Raw genomic sequence first — 24,946 nt, forward strand, 5'->3', positions numbered from 1 at the left:
GTGGGAAGGATTGTTTCTGTACACGTTCTCTCTATTCCTTCTCCTGCTACAAGCCATCAACACACTCGGACAGTGGCAATGCAAGATGATACTCATCGCCCGGTGTGGCTGAGGCAGATTTGGTATCTGGGCCTTCTCAGCCTATCAGCGTCACCTCCAGTCAAGTTGCTGGTGGTTCCGGATCTGATCATCAGTGAGGGAGGTGCAATCCTTCATCATGACCCAGGATCGCTGAATCTGAAGGCTTGGCTGCTGCAGCCTTAGGGTTTGGGGGTCATGAGTTGCCATCAGACTGCAGGGAGGTCCCCTCCAAGGCCAGGGCGTCGTCGACTCTGAAGTGCTACGGCCATAAGAGGAAGCGTTTTGCTACGTGGTGCTGGTCGCAGAAGATTACCCCTCTGAGGGTCACGGTTCCTCAGATCCTCCCATACTTGCTGTTCATGGCAAAAGCTGGACTGGCTCATGCATCCATCAAGGTACATTTGGCGGCAATCTCCCACTAGACCATGTCCCTGGGAGATCATCTCTGTGGTTCCACAGACTCGTCAAGGAGTTTCTCAAAGGCCTTTCCGATCCTTCCTGCCGGTGATGGCCCTACCCCGGTGTGGCAACTCAACGTGGTTCTGACGAGGCTCATGCGGGGGGCCCCTTTGAGCCTAGGCTTTAGGCCTCACTTTCTCTTGTGGAAGACGGCTTTCCTTGTGGCCATGACCTCTGCCAGACATGTAGGGGAGATTCAGGCCCTATCTTGCAAGCAGTCATACCTGACTTTCCGCAAATCAAGGGTGATACTGCCGAATGGTTCAGTCGGAATGCCACCTCAACAATCCTTTGGTATTACCTGTTTTGATCCCAAAAGCTTCATCGCCGGCGCAGAGGGCCTTGCACTCGCTGGACACTGCTCATGCCTTGAAGCTCTATGTGACGCGCACAAAGAGTTTTCAGAAACCTTCACAATTCTTTGTGAACTTTGGTCCTGTGAACCATGCGAAGGCCTTGTCCAAGGCTTCCATTTCAAGATGGCTCCCCGGTTGCATCATGCACTGCGATTGGTTGGCGAACTGACCGCTCCACCAGAGCGATCGCTGCCACAACCATGTTCATGTCTGATGTGTCCCTGCTAGACATATGCAGGGCTGCTACGTGGAGGTCCACCCACACCTTCACAAAGTTCTGCTGCGTCGACAGAGATTCCAGGGAGGAGTCCAGAGTCGGCCAAGCAGTGCTCTGCAACCTCTTCACTTGAGGTGATTCTGTTCCAGAGGTAAGAGTTAATTGCTTCAGTTGAGCCTTGCCACCTCCTGTGGTTGTGTAATGTTGTACTGCTGTGTATTCATTATTCATGAGCATTTTAATCCATGCTGGAGAAGGTTTACGTTACTCACCTGTAACTATTGTTCACCAGCATGGATCTGGCATGGATTCACATGCAAACCCTCCCTCCGGCCCCTCTACAGCTCTTCTTGGTCATACTGCCACTCTACGTGCTTACCAAATCTGTAGAAGGCTGCCAGAGGTGGGGCTTAGGGAGAGGACTGCCATTGGGTGAGGGCAGTATGACCCAGAGGACAGTGATTGGTTTAGATGAGAAATACAGTTTTAAAGTGAAAGTAAAACAATTTTTTCTTTTGCTGAGGATTCCCAGCCTGATGATGGGGAATATTCATGAGCATGTGGATCCATGCCAGACCCATGCTGGAGAACAATAGTTACAGATAAGTAACTTAAACCTTAAGCATATTGAGCCTTTGCTAAACATTGAACTAAGTGAAAACTGGAAGTTGAGCACTATTGAATATCTGGTGAATGTCAACAGCGCAAACCTTGCCCTTAAGCTGGTTGAAGATAAAACTAAACACAGCTTTGTGGAAAAAGCAAACAGCCAAGAACAGCTAAGGGGAAAGTCCCCAACCCAACACTAACACCCAAAAAGAGGATGCCAATGTGAAAGAGTGCCATATAACGGTGGGGCAAGAGAAAGATCACCAGAGAGTGAACTTTATAAATAAATGCAGTACTGCAAGGCCAAAGGCTGGTGGGAGGTGTGTGACTTTCTAGGGTAGAGCCAGGAGGCTACCAAGAAAAGGCCAGAGAAGGGTGAACATTGTCCACCAAAGCCAAGAGGCCAACAAAGAGAGGGATCTTGGTTGCCTGACCTGTACACATAGTACCAAAGTTGTGCCACTGGAAGGCACTGCATTTTACAGGTCATGCCCATCGTGAGAGATTTGTAAGTGGGCCCTGGTTGCGCGTCATCTTGTTGTTCACAAAATGAAAGCCTCCCACGTTACATTGGGTGGGGATAGCAGCTTACTCGGCCTGCTATCTACATAAAGCCTGCACCTGGCACTAGGGGCACTAAATCCGCTGCCTGCACCTTTCACTTCCTCCTAAAAGTAGAATGTATACACTGCACATGAGACATAGTGCATGCACTCTGCGATCATAGCATGAGACATCAGAGCTGCACTGCATGTAGGAGACACTGCGTTTTACACTGTCTGCTTGCAGTCACCCAGTGAGATGCACCAGGGGCACAGTAGTTTGGAAATAGCATCCCTACCACATTGCCAATCTCTGACACTGCAACTTATAGAAAAATACCTGTGCACTCTCACAGGCAACACTGCACGGAGACTGCTTCTCATATCCGGAATGTAGTAGGCACTGCATATCACACTGCCGGAGACTTGCACATTGCACTACAAGCACTGCTTCATATACTGCATGCTACCATACCAAGTGCCATGCTCTACACGAGACATACAACATCATACCCATAGCACCCGATTTTCACCCTGCTTTAGGTGCAAGACACTTTACTTTGTGTGCTCATAGCATGTGGAACACACACTGTACTGGCGCACTGTATATTACAATGCCGGTGCCCCGGTGCCTATAATCCTGCAAGGAAGGCAGGGCACCTCAAACTCGCTCGCTGCTTGATGCCTACACACTGCATCCACTGAATATAACACTGCTGCGTGACTTCAGCACACTGCACTGACACGCTGATCCGTGCACTAGCTTCTCATGGGGGAAAATCGTGCACACGACCAGGCAAGCGTACACAGCTTCGTTACCCACAAGGTGGGCTCGCCACCTCGGGGCATATCGCCTCAGTACTGCACATTACATGCAGTAAGTGTTGGAAATACAAATAAGGAAAGCTTGTGGGAAAGAAAAAAAACGTCTGATACTTGGGAATCTCACTCACTATGCCGCTTTGTCACGTCTGTGCCTCTGTGTGCTTAAACCAGTACCTTCCTGCTCATATGCTAACATGCATGCTGTATGATGTGTCTTCATTTTAAACTTGTGATGCATCACTCGATGTGCTCGACTTTGCCATGTTTAAGCGGCCTTGGACAATCGGCAATGCGAGGACGGCCAAGTGTTTGTCTTTCACTATCTTCTAATAGAAGTGCACTCAATTGTCTGGAGTGCACATGCAATGTTTAAGCTTCAAAGTTCCAATTAGATGCCATATTTACGCACACATATGTGCTTGCAAGAGGGCACGTACGTCCAGATGGAAAGACAATGAACACTATTCAACGCTCAGCATAGCCACTTAAACTTTGACCCACTCTGTGCTTCTTAAAAATGCATTCTAATGCAATGTAGTTCGAGGATGCAAAGATAAACCAATAAATATTTAAATGACAAAAAGGGGTTTCCATCAAACAATGCAGGCAGACTTCCCACAAGGTCTCGGGAGGATAGCTCAGGGGCAACGTGCTCGCCTTGGATGCAAGACGACACGGAGCAACACAGGTTCGATCTGCGGGTCAGAAACCTCTGGGTATTAAGCGCGTTATAAATAACCTATCATATGCATTGTTGGGCCATTTCAGACCATTATGCACCGAAACGTACTGAATGTAAAATATGTTTTGTATTCTTTAATGCAGTGGTCTGTGCCAAAACATACTGTGCCTAAAGGTCTGTGTGCCCAACAGGGCGCGCTGAAAGAGGACCTGTGGCAAAACAGCCGCGCCAGAACGTCGGGTGCCTAAATGATTGCGCCTAAAGGTCCTGCTCTGGATATAAGCATCAGAAAGACGATTACAGGTATGTAATATTTGTCATATATTTTATATTGTGGAAAATGATCACTCAAAAAAGGAGATGGGTATATTTATTAGGAAAGTGAACCGTAATCCTCTCGGGATGAATGATAAATTAAAGTACAATTATTAAAATTCTATTTGAAAATGTAATATACTCCTGATTCAAAGTAATGGGGCATACACAGGGTCGGACTGGGACAAGAAATAGGCTTGGACACCCAAAAGAAAGTGTCCCACTCCACAAAAAAGAGGCCCACCCGTCGCCTAAAAAAAAAAGTGGCCCTCAAACCATCTTCCGTGAATCGCATCAATTCACAACCAGAAAATGCTATCCTTAAAATCACGCCTGGATATATTGCCCTTTGCAACTTTGAGAAAAGGGATTTTGGTGCAAACGCAGGGCTTTTGCGAGTGAATTAGCTATGGCAGGATAGAGCGTGATGGCCAGCAGGACACTAATAGCTGGCATGAGGCTGCCAGGCTTTAGAGAGCCAAATGAGAGGGTGCCAATGAGACAGAGGGTGCCACTCCACCTCTCTACCTCTCTACCCCGCCCTTAGCCAGTGGTGGAAATGGAAAAAATGTGGTGGGGGATCGCAAGGGGGCGCGGTCTAGAGGGGCGGGGCTCGTACTGTGCATCCAAAATGGTGGAATATGTTTAAAAAAAAACGCCTGCGACGGTAGCATTGCCTTTTACCACCGGCTTTGCCACTGGTGCGTAATGCACAACGCTCGCTACATGTACAACTGAAAATAATCAGTTGTAGATGTAGGGAGCATTGTGCATTACACACCAGTGCCAAGTCCCAATGACCAGCACTGCCCTTAGCACAAAATGCCCAAGACCCCCACATGTCTGCATTGGCGCTGCCTGGACACCCGAGCCTTACTCCAACTCCGACCTGCACAGTCAGTGCGCAGAGTGCTGAGCTGGTGTGAGACTGGCGTGCACTCCCCCTGCATAAAAATGGCAGCTCATGAATATTTTACAGACATTCTGCCCAGCGCCCACCTGTGGCTGCGACTGAATATTTAGCCATGCATGCATAGGAGACTATATAGTTCAATGAGTTAAAAAGGACGTAATTGTGTAAGAAGTACGTAAGAGTCATAGAGGCTGTGGTGTGGTATGGGTCTGTCGGGTGTTGCTAGGTCCGGAAAAGCTCTGGGGCTACACTAATGTCGGGACTCGGGGCTAGCTTTTTGGTTGTAGCCCCTGAGCTTCTATCTGGGGGCTACAACCAGAAGACCTGGGGCTATAGCCCCTACGTCTCTTCCTGGCAACGCCTGACAAGCACATTGTGTAGCTGGGATGCGTGGGACTGTGTGTAGCTGTGATTCGTTGGAAGCAGTGTGCTCTCTGTGAGGTAGGTGGGGTGACGTGTGTAACTGGGATGTGTGTGTGGGGGGGTTTGTGTACGTGTGAATGCTGCTGTGTTTAGGGTGATGGGAGGAAGCAGCACATCAGAGGTGAGACACCTTTTACCCAGAGGGGACCGGAAGCAGGTGGCACGGGGGCCATCTGTCAGTGCCACCCAAAGGCTTGCTGCAGTAACCTTGCATTATATGACGTTTACAGAAGTGTGCAGCGGGGTGAGTCACAGACGGGCGTGGAGGGCGATACTCCCCTCTGTGTGCCATGAAAGATCGGGCATTTTCTCTGACCCTGTGCCATGCCAAATCTTTGCGATGCCCATCTTTGCAATGCCTGCCTCCCCCCACACATATCACGGTGCATATCTTCAAAAGGGTACCAGGCACAGCACTGAAGAGCTACAGAAAATTGGCATCTAGGCACTCTGGAGGAGCTGAAGGGGAGTGGAGGGTCATGTTAGTGGGGAGAGTGGAAGTAACTGGGGCCAGGCCTGCTTTTAGGTGCTCATTGTTGAGGGCATGTGTGTTGGTGTTGAAATAGATAGGTGGCCTTACCATTTCCAGTACTGGAAATGGACACAATTTACTGTGAGGTCCTACATTGAGGTGTAACTATGTATTTCTTTATTATAGAGGTGTATTGGCATAAATCAAGCCCTTCACAAAAGTTTTTAGTAATGACATCATCAAAACTGTGATAAATAAAAATCAATTTCACCTGCATCTTGCCCGAAATACTTTTCCACAGGTGGTCCGTGATTTGCGACAGCTGGACTAATTGAGATCCGATTTCCAGACCTCATCGGGGACCATACAGATCAAGAATTCGAGAAGAACGGGTCATACAGAAAATGTGCAAAATAATGGGATGGCTGACTATGCAACCCAGAACATTGTGTACAATTATCTCTGGGTTTCTTTCAGATCAGAGTTACATAGTCTACACCAGGAGTCTGCAACCTGCAGCTCTCTATATTTTGAACTATGACCCAGTGACCCCTCACCATTAACCATGCTGGTTGAGGCTGATGGGTGTTGTAGTCCAAAACACCTAGAGAGGCAACGATTGCAGACTACTGGTCTACATGTTCTCTGGTCTACACAGGGATTTGCAACTGCGACTCCACCCAGATCCAGAGCTCCTAACTGATTCCGCCTAATCAATATTCTGTATTCAGTGTTAGGAAACAGTTTATGTACGGGCAACATATATATACTAACAATCCCTACAAACAAAACCTACAAAATTGGGCACGATGTATAGATGACGTAATTGTGATCTGGAGTGGCTAAACCAACTAAATGAACATCTGAAATTTACCATGACTATTAATAACGAAAGGCTAGACTTCCTTGACCCTCCCATCTACCACACTGCAGGTCGATTGCTAGTTGAACCATATCACAAGACCACAGACAAAAACTCGCTATTACATTTCCAAAGTCACTGTGTCAAACACCTAAAAGAGAATTTGCCTTATAGTCAATTTCTGTAACGCAACAGCAGTAAGACAGAAGCCTATGAAGAGGAAGCAAAGCACTTGACCCATAAACTAAGACAAAGAGGATACCCCAAAAAACTAGTGAAAAGGGCATCCAAAAGGGCATCTAATAACAACCGAGATGCGCTACTAGAAGACAACATTTCAAAACCAAGAGAAGATAGGTTAGTGTGTGTTAATACATTTACTAACCTTAGTCTCACAATACGTAATATCAGCAAACATTGGAAAATATTTGATCAAACAACTGCTAAATTGAAAATGCCCATGTTTGCCTATAAGAAGTCCATGACCATTGGCAATATAGTGAGTAAAAGTAGACTTACTATTAAACTCATCCCTAAAGAAAGTCTAACCAGATCATGGGGACTGGAACCAGCCACCATCCGTGCAGCAATTGTATAGTCTGCAAAATGGCATGCAAAGCTAAAGCAATCGATATCGGGACAGGTAAACCTTGGCACTTGAAAAAAATTCCTAACTGCAATTCAGAATTTGCAGTATACATGATTACATGTCCTTGTAACTTGATATACATCTGGAAAACCAATAGAAAAGTAAAAACTCTGATAATTGAACACAAGAGCTCCATAAAGAATACAATTATTTGTGCCCCGGTGGTTGAACACTTTATTGAAAAAAAGCATGGAAGTGAAGACTTCAAATGGACAGTTCTGATGATAAATCAAGGAGCCAACCATAACATTAAAAAAACTATTGTTAGTCAAAGAACAAAAGCTATCTACCTGACCCAAAGCGATAAGAAAGGGCTTAACAAGGCTGTTGAATGGCATAACATCTAATAGCCAACCCCTTACTGTGTAATCTTGAACCATAGCCAAAGACAGCATGCCAATGTTTTTACACTATATTCAAAAAGGCTGTGACTATTGATTGTATAATAATAGCCAGCCACACGAAAGGACATGTCATGCCAAACAAGAGAGCAATATATCCACAAGGATACAATTGCTGTGAAACTCTATGCTGTTTAAATCTATGTAAAACTAAAAAAAGTGTCTAGTTCTACCCAACACATTCTATTTAATAAGATACTGAATGCACAGTAATAACTGAATGCACAGTAATAATTAGCCCTTTATAAGAACTCGGAAGGTCCTAAAATAGAGCAATATACCTTTAAGGGCATAAACACCGCGAACTACCGTGTGATTTGAGTTCACCCAAAGATACACCATTGCGAGCTAGACTAAAAATAAATTAAGGACTTTTGCAGGTAACAAACTTCCTTCAAGATGGAGCGGTCGTGACAGACGCTGTCACCAGTAATCCAACACAATAGGAACACAGGATCCGACAAGCAGGAACGTCGGAAATCAGAGGACTGGATTATCAGCCAATTAATCAACTACAGGTAAGCAAACTAGCAATAGAAAATTGAAAATCTAAGAGGAATCAGTAGGTAACGATTTTTAATAGAAAATGGCAGTGCACAGACCGTTATTTAAATACCGTCTACATCGTCTCTCTATTGCAGTTACAAGAATCGCTATAACCCAAGTGACAGATTAACTATAGAGTCCGCTCTGAATTCCAATACAAGAATACAGATACCTACCGATAAACAAGAGAAGACGCGTACCTAGGACCGGTTAACTAATGTTAATAGAGGTAAGATATTTCTATGTATACTAAGCAAGTCAAGACCTCCGACAATAATACTAAACATATAGAGACAAACTCCCATTTCTGCGTTATGTTTCAGATAATACATCCCCTTCTAGTTTGTGCAACTACACCACACCGCCAACAAGAAAAAGAAATCCTAACAAGATATAAAAACCAGCAAGGTAAGAAAATGAAGGAAAAGTGAGAAAGAGAGATGAGATGAATGAACTACAGCCATGAAGCATTGAAGTCCCTAAATGCAATTTATATGCTTTGTTCCAGACTACATAAGAATCCATAGTGGTTAATGGCCTCTCAATTTTTGAAAGACACCGGTTTTTGGGATGGAAATTCTTCTACCAGCTCATCAGGATTGACACATTGATATTGCCCCTAGATACTTCAGTAATGGTAACTGACTAGGTTTTACTCTTTTTGTCAACCGTTATCCCAACTAACAAAGGATATGCATATCAACAGTGAAGATTCAGTGCCACATATTAGATCTGGAACCCAAGTGACACCAGCTGACAAATGTCCCACATGAAAAGAGAGGACCGAAACATGTTGAGTCTTTTAATCTAGTAATAGAATAGCTAGACATGTAGATCTTAATCTTTGTAAGCTTTGTTCAACGCTCAAAAGTTCAATATGAACATAGAAGTAGACATAAAATAAACTGAGTGATTGTTTGCACTGGGAAACCTCCTCAAAAAGGAAATACATTGATGTCACACAGACTATTGTTTTTTGGATAATAGTTTTTAATATTGTATGGGCTGTATTGTTTATATTATATGTTCCACAATTTTCCTACTTTTCTAATATTTTTCTAATATGTCTTGATAGTGCATTTTATGTGAATTTTATCATATTGAGAATAAAATGATATACCTTTTAAAAGTACAACGGCTATTCTGGCATAACTGTTCACAATTGTTCTACTACCTTCAGTTTATATGAATATTGACCCCCCCCCGATTAAAGTATGGTAGTCACCTAATCGTGACAATCTGAGATTCCCTATATATTATATAGTGCTTATAACAAGGAAACATGTACACAAACAACATGCAGATACAAAACATGAAGGCACAAAATGCGCATGGTGACATACATTAACGTTACGTGCGCCGACCCAACACCAGGTCTTCTGGGGCACGCACCGGGCAGCATGTACCATAGAGCATTTGCTGGAAATATTGCAGGAAACGCCGGGGACGCTGCTGCATGAGCTGTCACAGCACTGTCTAAAGCAGCGGAGTCGACGGGCAGGCACCATGGCCCCAACCTTAACCTTGCAAGTGAAGTGTTACATTTTTACAAAACACTGGGAGCGGGGCGAGCTGAGGCAGCCCCGGCCCCGTCCAGCCCAGCCCCTCACAGTGTTTTGTAAAAAACATAACATTTCACTTGCAAAGGTCACCTGGCGGCTCGCACCGATTCGCTGCCTGCATGCCCTGCCTACTCTGATCATGCAGAGCAGATCATGTAGAGCAAACATGATCAGAGTAGGCCCTGAGTCGGCGCGAGACACCATGGCACACTAACAAACCGGCCCAGGCGTGGGCTTCAGACCGGCCCCTTGCCCACCTCCCAAGTGATTTTGGCCCTGCCACAGGACTAACGGCCGATGGGCCAATCTGACCCTGGACATATATACTCAAAATATGCAAATATACATTTAATAAAAACAATCTTGAATGAAAAAGTAACAGTCACAAAAATTGACCAACATAACCATAAATCGATCCAAATCTTGAAAAGGTTGTGAACTATCTAAAAAGTAGATCACAATTAGTCAAACGCAAAACATTGTGACGGGTTCATGGATGTGACCCTGTCAGAAGGGCTTAAGGCCCTCTCTCAAGCTAGTGTAGACCAGGTTAGAGTCCAATCTGTCCCATAGGTGGCATGAAGGGTTCAAGAGGTACCCCTGTCCCTTGTTCCCCAGAATGTGTGGAAGCATGTATATATTTTGGTAAGTCTTTCCCTGACTATCCAGCCAGGTGCTAAATGAGAGACCCAACGTTTACCATCCAAAACCCCAGACTGACTATAGGGGAGCAGTGGATCAGCCATGGTGATGTTGGAACCAGCAATGCATTTTCAAGTACTAGTGGAGACCAGGGACACACCACAACTCCTTTTTGGACAATGACGTATTAGGTACAGGAGAAAACAAGATGAGGAACGATGCCAGCGGCTTCATGGCAGGCTGGACAAAAATGGAGCCTGAAAAGGGGGCAGAGCAAGAAACCCGTTATAAAGACTTCCAGGGAAAGTTCCAGCCCACATGGACAGGAAATGAGAGGAGTTGGGAGCAGACCAGAAGGAGATTGGCCCAAGGAAGTACTTGATTCGATTATGCAATAGAGACACAAGGAACCTTCTAGACACAAAGGGGAGTGCTGTAAAAAGCCAGCAGTCAGTCTGCAGTGATGGCATTTTGTGCGATGTTGGAGGGTGTGAAAGAGGGCCAAGAAACCAGAAAGGAGCACGACACAGGTGGAGGAGGTGTTGGAGGAGAGTTTTAATGTGTTTGGGTACAGTGAAGGTAAGGGATTGGAATTGACAGAAAAAATGAAAACGTATTTATATCGTCCCTTCACATATTGAGAACCTTGTCACAATTTAAAATTGCAAACAATTCTCAAAATAGTAAGACAGTGAATATCCTCAAATTCAATGAGAGGAAGGCTGCAGAAATGCGTATGTAACGTGGGAAAACAGTTGACTGATTTTGGCTGAACTTCTTGTTATTAGGCGTTATAGAGCAAGGGAAGGGTAATTCTTGCAGCATATGGACCTGCCCCAAGATATTTCCTGAGGTGAAGCTGAAGGCTTGAGGATGGTGGGGAAGGAAGATTATACTGAGTGATAAATAAGTTAAGAGGCTATTAGCACATGGTGTTGTGCAACTAAAAATGAAAGTGATTTTGTTGTGGGAAAAAAATAAGCGTACACTTGTAACTTAAAAATGTATTGAACATGCAACTAGTAACAATAAACGTTACACGTTTTGTTTCATTGCTGTTTATTAATTTGAGGAATTTAAACACATGCTCCTCTCTAACATTGCATAGGTGTTTTTGTGCTGCTTGTAAGGCTGATGCCCAAATAGAATGTGTACAGAGATTATAGACTGCATTCCAGGCATTCTAATTGGCTGATGGGAGGTCAATAAGGAAAAGCATTTTGTAATTTCATGTAATATACAGAATATAATTATTGCATTTATTAGAATAAGTAGGTATTTATTTCTTTAACAACAAACTGAATTTCGATGTTTGTGCCTTACTTCATCCTGAGAGAAATACTTTTCGGTTTCCTTAATTGGGAGGATGGAGGAAAAAATGCAGCAGCCTCGTTCTAACACACCAGCTTAAACCACTGCTGGGAGGAGCTAAGCAAGTGCCACAAAAATTCACTTACGGATTTAGACCACTTTCCCACACTACCGAACTTCAAGCTTGGAGATGAATTGACAGATTTAACTTCAAAATATAGCTGGAGCTAAAGCCTCCCATTTTCCTCTAAGAATTGCCAGAATTACTGCTTACAGTAAGTCCACAAAAATTGCCCTGGATTCCTATGGACTCCAAAAATGGGGAATTACACCATGCTTAGCCACTTGCAATCCCACTCTGAATTCGCAGGATCGAGTGAGGCTAACGTTAACCGCGTTTGGTGATAATAATGCGGACATACCACACAATTACAGCAAACTCATAATGACGCCCTTTGGCTTTGAAGTTAGCACTGTTATCGTAATGTATTTGCTGGCCATGAATAGACCATTTGTAAATGGACTCTGTGCATCATTTTGGGACAGTAGCTACTTTTTCATCGCTAACTTTGCGTTGTTGGGGGGGCGTGGCTAGAGAGCCATGGAGTAGGACGTGTCTTCCGAGCTGCTCCTGACGATCAGACATGATCCTGCGTGAAAATGAACTAAAAAAGGCATGTTCGTCCTCAAACAGATACTATTGGATGTGTAAAGGTGAGGGGCAAGTTTGATGAAGAGCTGAGTCCTCGATGACTGCAGGAAAACTGGCAAGATCAACTGAAAGTTTGTGGCTGCGGTGCGACACCCCAGACAAAATGGCCGGCGTGCTAGAACAAAGGAGGCCGAGGTTGTCCCAACAGCCCAAAGGCGGATGGTGGTCTGCAAGGAGAGCGCAGTGGGTGCAAAGCGAAGCGGGAAGCAACTGCAGCTAGGAGCACTGTACTGGTGCTACAGAACGGGTTCGCTGGAAGCGATCCGCAACACAGCGCACAAGCCGCTCACGGCGCGCGTGAACTGCAACGGATTGCCTACTGGAGTGAGAGGTGTAGCCCCCAAGAAGCGGACTGGATAAGGCACAAGCGACACACAGGCCTGGTGGTGCCACAGCGTGCTGTAACCACGGAAAAGGAGGAACGGGGAAGCAGGGCCCGCACGTTGCAGAAAAGCTGGGCTTTGGCACAAAGGTAGGACTGCTCAATGTCGGTGAGAGGAGGCAAGATCAAAAGTAAGCAACCCACTATGGACATTTTTGCCAAGCCGCAACAGACTCCGACCACCCGGTACAGGGTGCAGCAGCCGCGCCTGCAGAAATATCCCAGACGAAAGAGGATCATCTGATTCTAACAGCCATTACGGAGTTGAAGGCCTCGTGGGGTACAGCGATGGCGGACCTAACAACTGCTTTGGAAACCAAAATAGATGCGGTTGGGCTAGAAGTTAACCTGTTGCGACAGGATGTGAGAGTACTGGCTGAAAGAACAAGCGGCCTAGAAAGTACGGTGAAAACCAATACGGAAACCAGCACGAGTAACACAAAGGAAGTCCACGTTCTGAAGCAACAGGTCGCTAACTTGGAGAACCGCGTGGAGGAGGCTGAAGGGAGAGCGAGACAGAGCAACATTCGGGTGGTCGGCCTACCGGATGGAGAGGAAGGTCAGGACCCCACGGACTACGTGGAGAATTTGATCCTACAAGAAATAGCAGCTGACAAACTTTCCCAAGGGTTTGCTGTCGAACGGGCGCACAGGGCCCTAATGAGGAAACCTCGACCTGGAGCCCCCCCTCGGGCGATAATAGCAAAGATCTTGAACTATAAAGATAGAGAGAAGATCCTGGAGTACTTTCGCAAAGGTTGAACGATCAAAAGGGCATCCGCAACCATTATGGCATATCCTGACTACAACATGTTGGTACAGAGACAGCGTTATAGCTATGTGGCGATCAAAAGGAGAATGCGTATGGCTGGAATCAAGTACATGCTTTTGTATCCTGCGAAGCTCAAGGTCCTGCACAAGAATAAGGCGTACTTTTTCGATACACCAGAGTTCGCGGCTGCATGGCTGGATATGCAGGGTTGCCTGGACCAAGGCGAGCAGAAAGACCACGAGAATCATGATAAGTGAGGGGGACATGTTATGTAGAATGCTAGAATGGGGGAGAGAGGGCCTGGTGGAAAACATGAAAGGATTACATGAGTAACAAGGGCGGGGCGAGGACAGATTACATTGAAAAAAACTGCAATAAGAGACATTTGGACTTGTTGCACTAGAATATTAAATGTGAATGAAAATTGGGTAGCACCAAGCGCACTTACATAGAAGCAAATGGGAGCGGCAAGATGGAGACGGCCTACCCCCAATAGTTAGAGTAGTAGGGCCGCCATTAGGGCGATCTCACCCTGCTGAGCCGTGAGTAAAGGCAATTGCCAGAAAAGGGCTAGATGCGGGGGTGCCTGAGATCCAGGGATGGAGTTGGGCGACAGTTGGGTAGGGTGTTGGGGCGGGAGGAAATGGAGAGGAGTGAGTTGGGGCAGGGATGGGGTCGGGAGGGAGGGAGATGGGGAAGTTTGGGGGGTTTGTTGTTTGGGGAAGTTCATGTTGGGAGATGAGCCTGCATAGAATGGGAATGTATTTGGTCATGGACTGCACTTGTGGGGGGAGAAGAGAGACCCTGATATGCCATGGGGGATCTTAAAATAATTACTTGGAACGTCAGAGGGGTCAATAGTTATCTAAAGAGGAATAAGGTCATGTTATACCTACGCAGACAAAAAGTAGATATAGCCCTGCTGCAGGAGACCCATCTCACACAAGACAAGATGGAGATGATCCGGAAAAAATTGAGGGGGACTGTAGCGGGGGCATCATATTCGGTCTATGCCAGGGGAGTGATCATTTGGGTGGCAACACATGTTCCGTTCCAACTGTTACAGTCTGTGGTAGAGGCAGACGGGAGGATGGTCATGATGAGAGGACTGGTGGAAAACAGGGAGATAAGCATTATAAACATGTACGCCCCGAATCAAAACACGGCGGCATATTTCAGAACCTTATGCAACAAACTTAGTACGTGCTTGGGAGGGGCGGTGATCTTGGGAGGAGACTTCAACTGTGTGTTAAACCCTAAGGTAGATAGGTCAGATGGAAAAATGGACAGACCCACCCCAGCCGCCAGAGCGCTGCGTACGCTGTTAGATGATTTAAGGTTTGAAGATGTATGGAGGGCACATCACCCCCAGGAGAGGCAGTATTCGCACTACTCAGCTCCACAAAATGTGCACACTAGATTGGATTATATGTTTGCCACGTAAGATTTAATGACTTAGGTAACGGAGACGGAATATAAAGCGAGGGTCCTCTCAGACCACTCGCCACTAATCCTGAGATGGCAATACCGCCCCAGAGGGCAAAGATCCCGACATGGTGCCTCAGAGCAGAGGCGCTAAAAAACAACATCTTCCAGGAGGATATGAGGGAGGAAATAGTAAACTATTTTGAGATAAACACTGTCAGTGTAAAGACAGCAGGCATGCTTTGTGAGTCCTTTAAAGTGGTGATGAGGGGAGTAGCTATAGCTAAGTCCAAAGGGCTACAAGGAGGGATCCAGGCTGAACTGCAAGATACGGAGAGGGAACTAGAACGGGCACTAAGGGAAGGAGGAAACACCAAGGAAGATAATGAAAGAATACTTAAGCTGCAGCAGAAATGCGCAGAGCACTGGGAGAGATTGTGCAATCTTAATTATAAGAAGTATACAGAGAGACAGCATGCGGGAGGGGATAAACCAGGGAGGGTCCTGGCACGGCTATATAAAAGGGAGACCCCCCAGGCTCACAATCAGAACAATAACGAGGGAGGATGGGAGCTTAGTGGACACCCAAGAGGGAGTTAACCAAGAATTTATGGAGTATTATCGACTCCTGTATGGAGATTATGAGGAAAGTGACTGCACAAAAATATCTGAAACACTAGAAGATATAAGACAGCTGCAGATTAGTGCCGAAGAGCGGGAGGAGCTGGATCCCCCGATTACCTTAGAGGAGTTGGCAGAAGTATTGCGACAGTTGCCTACTAGTAAGACCCCAGGAGCTGATGGACTCCCAAGCAAATGTTATAAAACATAAAGATGAAGTGATTCCTCCGCTTTTAGAAATGTTGAATGAAGCGTATGAAGTGGGTAGGCTGCCAGAGTCCCTCGGAGAAGCGACAATTATACCACTGCCCAAACCTAATAAGTCTGGTCACAACTGTGGATCATACAGACCCCTGTCAATGCTTAACCAAAACAGCAAAATATTGACGGCTGTTTTGGCAAACAGAATGAAGAGGGTTATTGCTAAGTTAATACATCCCGACCAGACTGGCTATGTCCCGAACAGGAACATATCCAACAATTTCAGGCGACTCCACCGAGTTGTTGAGTATGCAAATGAGGATGAAGGCGAACTGGCAATTGTATCGCTAGACGCAATAAAGGCCTTTGATTCGGTCAAATGGCCGTGGCTGATGGCGGCCCTGGCAGGTTATGGGATAGGGCCTGGGTACTTACGGTGGGCTAAAATGCTATATAGCGCTCCGTTGGCTAGAATTAAAACAGGGTCACTAATATCAGAGAGGTGGCAGCTTCAGAGAGGTACTAGGCAAGGATGCCCGTGGTCTCCTTTGTTGTATATTCTTGCCCTGGAATCCTTGGTCATATACCTGAGGCAACAGTATGACCCCATAGGCATTGCTGTAGGAGGGGAACCGCATCTGATCTCTTTGTATGCGGATGACATGTTGTTGTACTTAAGGCACCAAGAAGAAAACCTCCAGTACATTCTGGAAGTGCTGGAGAGATATGCAAAGCTGTCTGGTATAGCCGTGAACCCCCAAAAATCTAGCATATTTCCAAACGGCAGGTACAAAGGAACCCCTCTAGAACTGCTACCGGTACTACAGATACCATGGGCCCTGCCCACGTTCCGATACTTTGGAATAGATGTATACCATACGGTAGAGGAGGAACACCAATATAATACAGAGGAGGCGATCAGAAAAATTGGAAATAGTATGAAGTTCTGGGTGAAACTACCTCTAGCGATGATGGGTCGAGGGGCAATGTTGAAAATAGTGGTCCTACCAAGACTCTTGCATTATTCTGGAAATATCCCGTATCTTATAACAAGGCGGACCTTTGACAAGATAGAGAGCATGTGCAGGGACTTCCTCTGGCATGGGACGAGGAATAGGGTAGCCCTTTGGAAGCTGCAAAACTCATACGAAATAGGGGGAATAAAATTGCCGAACTACGAAATTTACTATATAGCAAGCCAGCTGCAATACGTAGCCAGGTGGCTCTCTGAAGAGTCAACCTCGGAGTCCAGGCTGTTCCGACGGGACTGTGCCCCATACTTCCTAACGGAAATTATGTTGCTGCCTAAGGGAGACAAGGAAGGGCGCCCAAAGATGATGGTACTAGGGTGGAGAATATGGCGCAGGGCCTGTCAGCTGGTGGTGAATTCATTCCCGTGCTCCCCGCAGGTACCACTAGTGGCATTGACCGGCAAAGACAAGCAATTGAGTATGATGATCAGGAAACACTGGGAACCGGTGGGGATAGCAACCATGGCCAATATATGGCAGGAGGGGGACATAAGGGATTTTGCGATATTGGAAGAAGAAACTGGGTTACATACGGGCCAGTATATTACATACCACAGGGTGGTGCGGAAAATCAGGGAGACATGGTCCGAATTAGCACTAGCAGAAGAACCGGACACTACTATTGACACAATATATGACATTGCAGAGGGGGGACACGAGATATCTAGAATATATGAGATGATGATGATGTCCAAAGTGGGGAAGGAGGTGGCACAGCTGAGACAGGACTGGGAAGAGGAAGTAGGAGGCCCAATGAGTGAAGGGATGTGGGAACGAGCCCAAAGGTACCACAAAAAAGTGTCGAGAAATGCAAGACTGCAGCAAATACAGTTGTACATAACCCACAGGGCGTGTATGACGCCCCAGAGAATAGCCAAATTTAAAAGTGTGGGGCGACAAGCATGCCCCAAATGTGATGAGGAAAATGCCGGAATAGTGCACATGTTTTGGCCGTGCCCGGTCATTGAGCGTTTTTGGGGCGAGGTGGCACACAAGTTGGCTAAAAAAGGAATTCAAATTGTAGTGGATACAGTGTGGGCTTGTTTGATAGGAGGGTTCTCGAGATCGCATAAACTCAAGCATGTGAGTAAATTAAAGGACTTGGCGTATGCGCTTGCAAAGAGGAGAATTGCTATGGGGTGGAAGGCATGCCAGAAACCACGAATAGAAGTATGGTGGAAAGATCTACAGAAATGGGCCGAAGCAGAAACTGTGGTATGGCAGGATGCAAGTTATGTTGGGGGGGAGGAAGAAGCTGAGATCCTGATAGCCTGGAAACAATTGATAGCGGAGCTATTTGGGTCACCACGAGACCCAAGGGAAGACATGGAGGAGGAATCCTTATCACAAGAGGCAGAACCAGAACACGGAAGGGAATAGGCTTGTGAAGGGGGGAGGGAAGGGGAGAAGCAGTGGACATGTTGCAGGGATGTATGGTTATGATGTTATTGTATGCACTGCAAGTTTGGTTTGTATTGTTTGTTGAAATAAAATTTATAAAATTATATTTTTTTTAAAACTTTGCGCTGTGGACCAATGAGCAGTATCAGCTTAGTGATGTATTTGTGGTGGAAGAGTCATTGAATGAGAAAGACTGGTGTGAGCGTGTAGCTGGGATGAGCTATGCCAAAAGGTCAAGCGGTTGATAGAAGCCAGATGGGGTCTGTATAGGGATCAAAATTTGAGTGTTCAGCTCAAGGGGATTAGGAGGATGAGGGAAGAATTAAGTGTTTCAGATGTTCTGGTGTGTAGGGGTCAGAGATTGCTAGCCCCAGTGGGGATGCGAGAAGGTAGTGGACATTGCTCCCAATACCCATATTGGAGTGTGCAGGACGAAAGCCCTCGTAAGGATGGACTTTTGATTGCCTGGCATGGATACATTTGTTAAAATGAGAATCAAGGAGTGTGTGGAGTGTAAGGACAGCGACAATGTGATAGTGACAAAGACCTTTCCCATGGTGGTACTGGATGCTCCTAAAGATCTGTGGGACACCATTGCCATTGATTTACATGGGCCATTACATTTTCGAGCGGGTATAGAATATTATATCATTGAAGTTATGGATTTGCTCATGAGGTGGCCAGAAGTAGGAGTGATTAAGGATATCACGTCTAAGAATGTAATAAGGTTTTTGGAGGGTATATTTTGGAGAGAGAGTTGGCCTACCTGCTTGGTCAGTGACAATGGACCTCAATTTGTATCGAGAGAGTTTCAGAAGTGGCTTGAAGAGCATGGTGTCAAGCATTAGCGGACATCCTTGTCTCATCCACAGAGCAATGGGTGTGTGGAACACTTTAACAGAACTGTGATGGATGATATCCACCTGTCAGTGTGATCTGGTGGTGACTGGCAGAAGGAATGACTTTTGAGGGTATTCCAGTACAGTTGTACACCTCATTCAGTGAGTTGTGTCTCTCTGTTTGAATTAATGAGGGGGCGCAAGCCGAATACCTTGTTGGTACCAGGATGGAGAGGTCACTCCAAATTGGTGGATCTGGATGTGGATCCGATTCATGAGAGAATAAGATTGGGTGGAGAGAAATCTAAGGAAGGTTTTGATTTGAAGAAAGGATGTCGGTTGGTGAGGTTCAGGAGAGGTGATGAAGTAAAGATTAGACTTCCAAGGTGAAGTAGAAAAGTCGATTCAATGTTTTCTGGGATAAGAACTGTGTGGAAGGATTATGGAAATGCGGTTCTGCTGGAAGGAGGCGAAGTGTGGATCAAGGAGTGTATTGCCAATGCCAAAAGATCATAACTTCAGGAACAAGCACAGCTGCAACTGTGGATGTTGTTTAATACATGTTTTGCCTTGTTGTAATTTGGTATGTTATTTGCTATGTTATGCACACAGCTCTGAGCTTCCCTCCTTCTCCTCTGCTATTTTGAAGGGAGGGAAGTGTGGTATATAGTGTATATAGTAAAAGGGTCATTCTTGTACATAGTTGCTTACCCATATGTAGAATCCTACATCATTTGTTGATGTCACAGAGAGCTGCAGAATGGCCAAGAGCTCAAAGAATGTTGTGTTTTAAAAGAGAGAGTTGGAAGCTGCTGGTGAGGACAAATGGCTACAGCCCTGTCACTCTGAAATCAAGAAAGACTTCCTCACACCTTTATGTCCAGAGTTGGTGTTTACTTCAGAGTGCTCTTTGATGGGTAGGCCAGCCTACTGAATGCTTCCGGCGGACAGCTGTGGCAGGAAATCAGATGTTTTCTCTAAAAAACGTTCTCTACTGTACAATTCAAGGGATTTCTAGATATTGTGCGATTGTTGTTTCTAATAGGAAATGTCGAATCACTTTTCTACAGAAAACCAGGCATTGCTCTCACGACTGACTACACAGTGTTATACTTGAATATTTTCTATTTGCAGCTTTTTCAGGAGCACATTGAAGCCTCTGGCAGCGATTCCTCTGCCTCGTCATCAAATTCGTCTTTCAGTAACATAAAGGAACTCGCTCGGCGCTTCTCCCTCACTTTTGGCCTGGACCAAGTGAAGTCTAGGGAATCGTTTGCTGTCATGCACAAGTAAGTAGTGTCTTTTCTCTTACTGTTTCTAAATAAGTTTCTTTATGGACTTTGGAAAACTTGGTCATGTCAAAGACATTAATGAAGCAAAAGAACTAAATGAATAATAATTGGACCCTTAAGCTCCCACTATTTCCCAACATCTCCTCGTATTTTCCTTTTCACAGCCCAAGTGCATTTGCACAGCATCATTTATACCACCTTTGCTTAATGTTAAAACCGGACCTGAAGTTCCACTCACAAATTAAATGGGACCACCTCCTTGTCGTACCCCCGGTCCCAAGTAATGAAAAGTAATGTCGGTTTCGTTTATTATGTTGTAATAAATATTTCTTTATTCAATCGTCGTATTTATTAAAACTAAGTATTGGCCTGCAAGCTTATTAATTGAACATAGAATAGTTTGGTCTAGACATTGGTATGTTTTGGTCGGAATGTTAATATGACCTAATTCTCAGGATTTGTATTTTCATTTTGGGACTTGCACTTTTGCGATTTGGTATAAATCTAGGAGTACAATACAAAAAAAGAAAAAGAAAAACAACAGTGGATGGGCTAGAACCTCCTCACATGGTTATAGTTGAGTTCTGCGAGTGCCATTGGAAAATATACCACTGAAATCAGATAAAAACAATGTAGTTGATGGAAAATCAAATGTGTACTTTAATTGTACACTACAGGTTTTGGCAACAATAGCCCACAACACACTTTCAATCATCATTAGGCAGAGCTCTCAAGCTTTCCCATATCATGTAAGTAGGCCATCTGGTTTTGAGGTTTGCTTTGCATTTTGGGACTTGTAATTCTGAATTTAAAATGGGAAAGCCAAACTACAAGTCCCAGAATACAAAACATGACTTCAGGGCTATGTATATGAATGTCAGTTTTAAGCCTTTAAATTCACAAGTAAGGGTACTTCATTGATCTGCCTATAATTATTATGAACCAGTCGCAAAAATGAAACACTGCATGGTTTAGGTCTTGCACTATGCATTTTTCCAATATGCTGTAAAAAGGTAGGCTTTTTTCTGAAGTAATATTTATTGTGGCCTTAGAAGTGCAACAGCCCGACCCTTGAAACTCTTGACATGCCACTACTCTATAAATAATAAACATACACAAGAGCGCAAATGTAATCAAGATTGCCACCTGCACAGACCAAAGTTGCTGGGAATGTGCCAACACCAACTGAACTAGAAACACTTGCGTACAGGCGTGTTATAAATGACTTGTATCATAGAACATTATCAATAAAAGAATATTGTCTTTATGCACTCACAAAACAAACAATTAGCATAACAGCTATTATAGGCGCGCTCTTTAAAATAATTCTGCACATTGTACTAGTTACTGAAAGTGTCTTTACAAAAAACCCATTCCCTTGGCTACAAAACTGTCCAAACACCCAATTAAATAATTAGTATCATAAAAGAGGACAAATATGTATTTACATTAACAAGCTTGAAGCTAGATTAAACATATTGTATGTGCTGTCGCTTTTAACTACCTTTTTGATTTAATCGCTTGCAACCAGAACTCCTAAAGCTCTACTAAAGGGGAAGTTTGCTCAAAAATGTTATTGTCCCAATCGTTCGGGCATGTATTTTTAGGCATACTGTAATCGATCTTAAAAAATGTTCCTCTGTATCGTACTTTAGTTTTCCTCACTTTTACATATGCAAAAACAACGGGTTGGGTGTGGCCATCTTGTGAAAATCTTATTAGTTGATGCATCGCCCTAAGTTCAAGTTCCCTCGTGGCAAGATTACAGATCGCCCGCGCCTCAAATTAACATCACTAGACGCTTCTGCTCCTTTTCACAATGCCAATGCACGTCTCGTGTCAACGTTCTCTGTGCACAAGCTATTGACGTTTCTCCATGGCAATGCCAGGACGCTTGTTTCCTCAACAAGTATAAACAGACCCTTTCTGAGCAGACAACATTGCTTTTTGAATAGTTTCACTGAATTTAGTTTCGATCGCCCTTGACTCGTTTCTGCTCTCTTTTTCTGAGCAGACAGCATTGCTTTTTCAATAGTTTCACTGTATTTAGTTTCGATCGCCCTTGACTCGTTTCTGCTCTCTTCAGCTATCTTCCCAGTACGAAGCCCTGTGAACAGGTACTTGCACTAGCAGAACTGATTTAACTCGGTACTTGCGTTTTATTTAAATATTTGCCTGAGTATTCCGAAGAGAAACTAATGGAAAGAGAAAGCGAAAGAAGCGGTTACGATGGGGAATTGGACGATAGTTGGGAAGATGAATCTCTGGAGCCTGAGCCTAGTCGCATGGAAGACGTTTCCACCTGGTGCACCTGCAATCATTGCCAGGTCATGCCAACCGAGGTGGAGTACTGCTGCTGCCAAGAAAACTATGGATGCTCGGACTGCATAGCCGAAGAAGACACACCACCGCTACGCATTACCGAGCTGCATGACTTCAGGGCAGCCTGCCTCACAAGGTCTGTGTTGAGGATTATGATAGTGCTTATGCACAAACTTGGCGCAACAGTTCACCCTCGCAATCCAAGTAACGAGTAAGTATACTATACATGTGATGTAATTTTGACCACTGAGACGACTAACATTTTATGTTCTTCTCCTACATTGTCGTAACTTTGATCGATCAGTGACAAATACATTTAGTATGTAAATTTAATACGTTTCTCTCGCTTATTGCAAATCAGAGTTTTCACCGCTTACGTGTCTTTCACTTTTAACTAAAAAACAATATTTCTTTATTGCCCAAACCGTTCTGGCTTGAATGGGCGTTCACTTTTATAATGTGTCGATACTTCAAAGGCCAAGTACATTTTTCTAGAAAGTTACTTTTTGTAAGGCCAAGTATGCCATAGAATTTAGGATTCATTTTCGAGTAAGGCGGTACACTTAACTGGTTCATTCAATTAAAATATTTGTTTCTCTTTTGCTGGTGGCCTATTTTTCGTTTACATGGTGGCTTTATAGGAGACATGCAGTTCGCGTTCAATGAGTGATAGCTGCCTTTGTCGTTCGAGCCATTTGCGCCAAATTCCCCAGTGATAGCGGACAGTGCAGGGGATTTTCACACACTATTCTGCAACCACAAGTATACAATTTGTAGTTTGTTTGTGCCTTCAAAATCACCAAACTAAATAAAGTAAAAATGAGCACATACGAATAGTTGTTTGAATTTTTCAGTGAGTCAAGAACACACTCAATCGTCTATGAGGGTCATGAGAGAATGGTTGGTTCCCTTTTGCGCTCTTCTCGTCCCTATCCATCCCCCCCTCCAGTAGTGGGTGGGTAGGAACGCTCAAGGTGCCAAACACTATGTACAACTTAAAGGGATCCTCCAGACTCCCCTCTTCAAGACCCCGCCCCATCAATCAACATAAGTTTGTGTCCCTTCAGCAGTGTTTAGGGCCTTTTGCGCTCACCTCATGCACATCCACCACCCCCTCCAGTATCGATGGCAGTTTATACCTATGACTGTGCTCTCCCAAGGCGGCTGGGTGGGTGGGGACACTCATCTTGCCAAACACCATGTGCCCCACAAAGGGTTATTTCGCGCAGGGACCATTGTTCACATGGCCTCCCCAGACCCAGTGTCTCCAGACACCCCTGTTCAAGTCCATCCATCCCCCTACTTCCCTCCCCAGTATCGACGGCAGTTCGCACCTAAGAACATGCGCTCGCAAGGCAGCTGGGTGGGTGTGGACGCTCAAGGTGCCGCAAGCTGTTGAATAGCGAACCTCTGTGTACAATTGAAAATATACATTACGCATCATATACAATTATGCAGACTCTTTGTTTTTGTTTTGGCAATAAAAGTCTGTGGCTTTTATTAAACATAACAATAATAAACCAAACAAGATTACTGTGTTTATGTCAGAAATCAACAGGTGTGCACCGTTACCATAGTTCTGTACTTTTTGGGCACTTGGACCGTGAAACAGGAACTGGCCCTCCTTATCTCACCAACTGCCCCCATTGTGGGCTCTCAGTCCGTGTGTTTGGGACCTACATCTTGTCTGGTGAGCTTCCTTTCAGGCCCATGCCGCCACACCTGAGTGTGTCCAGGGCAACTCGGGTACACCCAAAATACTCTTGCTCTCCTAAAGCTCTATTTGCACCCCCTTGTTGCTAGCATGTTTAAAATCCCTGTATGGAATAATTCCATCCCATTTACTAATAGGTGTGTTCCATTTTTGTGGAAACTCTCTGGGTCAGAATAGACTGCTCTCACCAGGAAGTGATTGTGTTTTTAAATGGTAGTTTGCTTCTTGTCTCTTTGGTCCATATTCCTGTCCTACCCACGATACATGCTGATTTGTAGGGTTTCTGTTATCTGTTAAAAGATATTGCTTATGTTAGCTCTGGTCTTATACATATTGTGAAACAATGTGATTTCCAAGCGCCTATCTT

General features: G+C 44.9%; 1 protein-coding gene across 5 annotated transcripts in view; it reads left to right on the forward strand.

The window, feature by feature from the left end:
• The window catches only part of LOC138526199 (cohesin subunit SA-2-like), a 2,217,157-nt gene that overhangs the window by 1,876,591 nt on the left and 315,620 nt on the right, over nucleotides 1–24,946 (forward strand). For all 5 annotated transcript variants that reach the window (XR_011283519.1, XR_011283520.1, XR_011283521.1 and 2 more), the window contains one exon: nucleotides 20,386–20,540. Coding sequence is in view for 2 of the 5 variants with exons in the window: in XM_069636632.1 (XP_069492733.1) it covers nucleotides 20,386–20,540 (155 nt within the window). In the remaining 3 variants the exon portion in view is untranslated. The remainder of the gene's footprint in view (nucleotides 1–20,385; nucleotides 20,541–24,946) is intronic.

Source organism: Ambystoma mexicanum, chromosome 7p (assembly GCF_040938575.1).
Source record: "Ambystoma mexicanum isolate Mex_15411 chromosome 7p, UKY_AmexF1_1, whole genome shotgun sequence".
NCBI lineage: Eukaryota > Metazoa > Chordata > Amphibia > Caudata > Ambystomatidae > Ambystoma > Ambystoma mexicanum.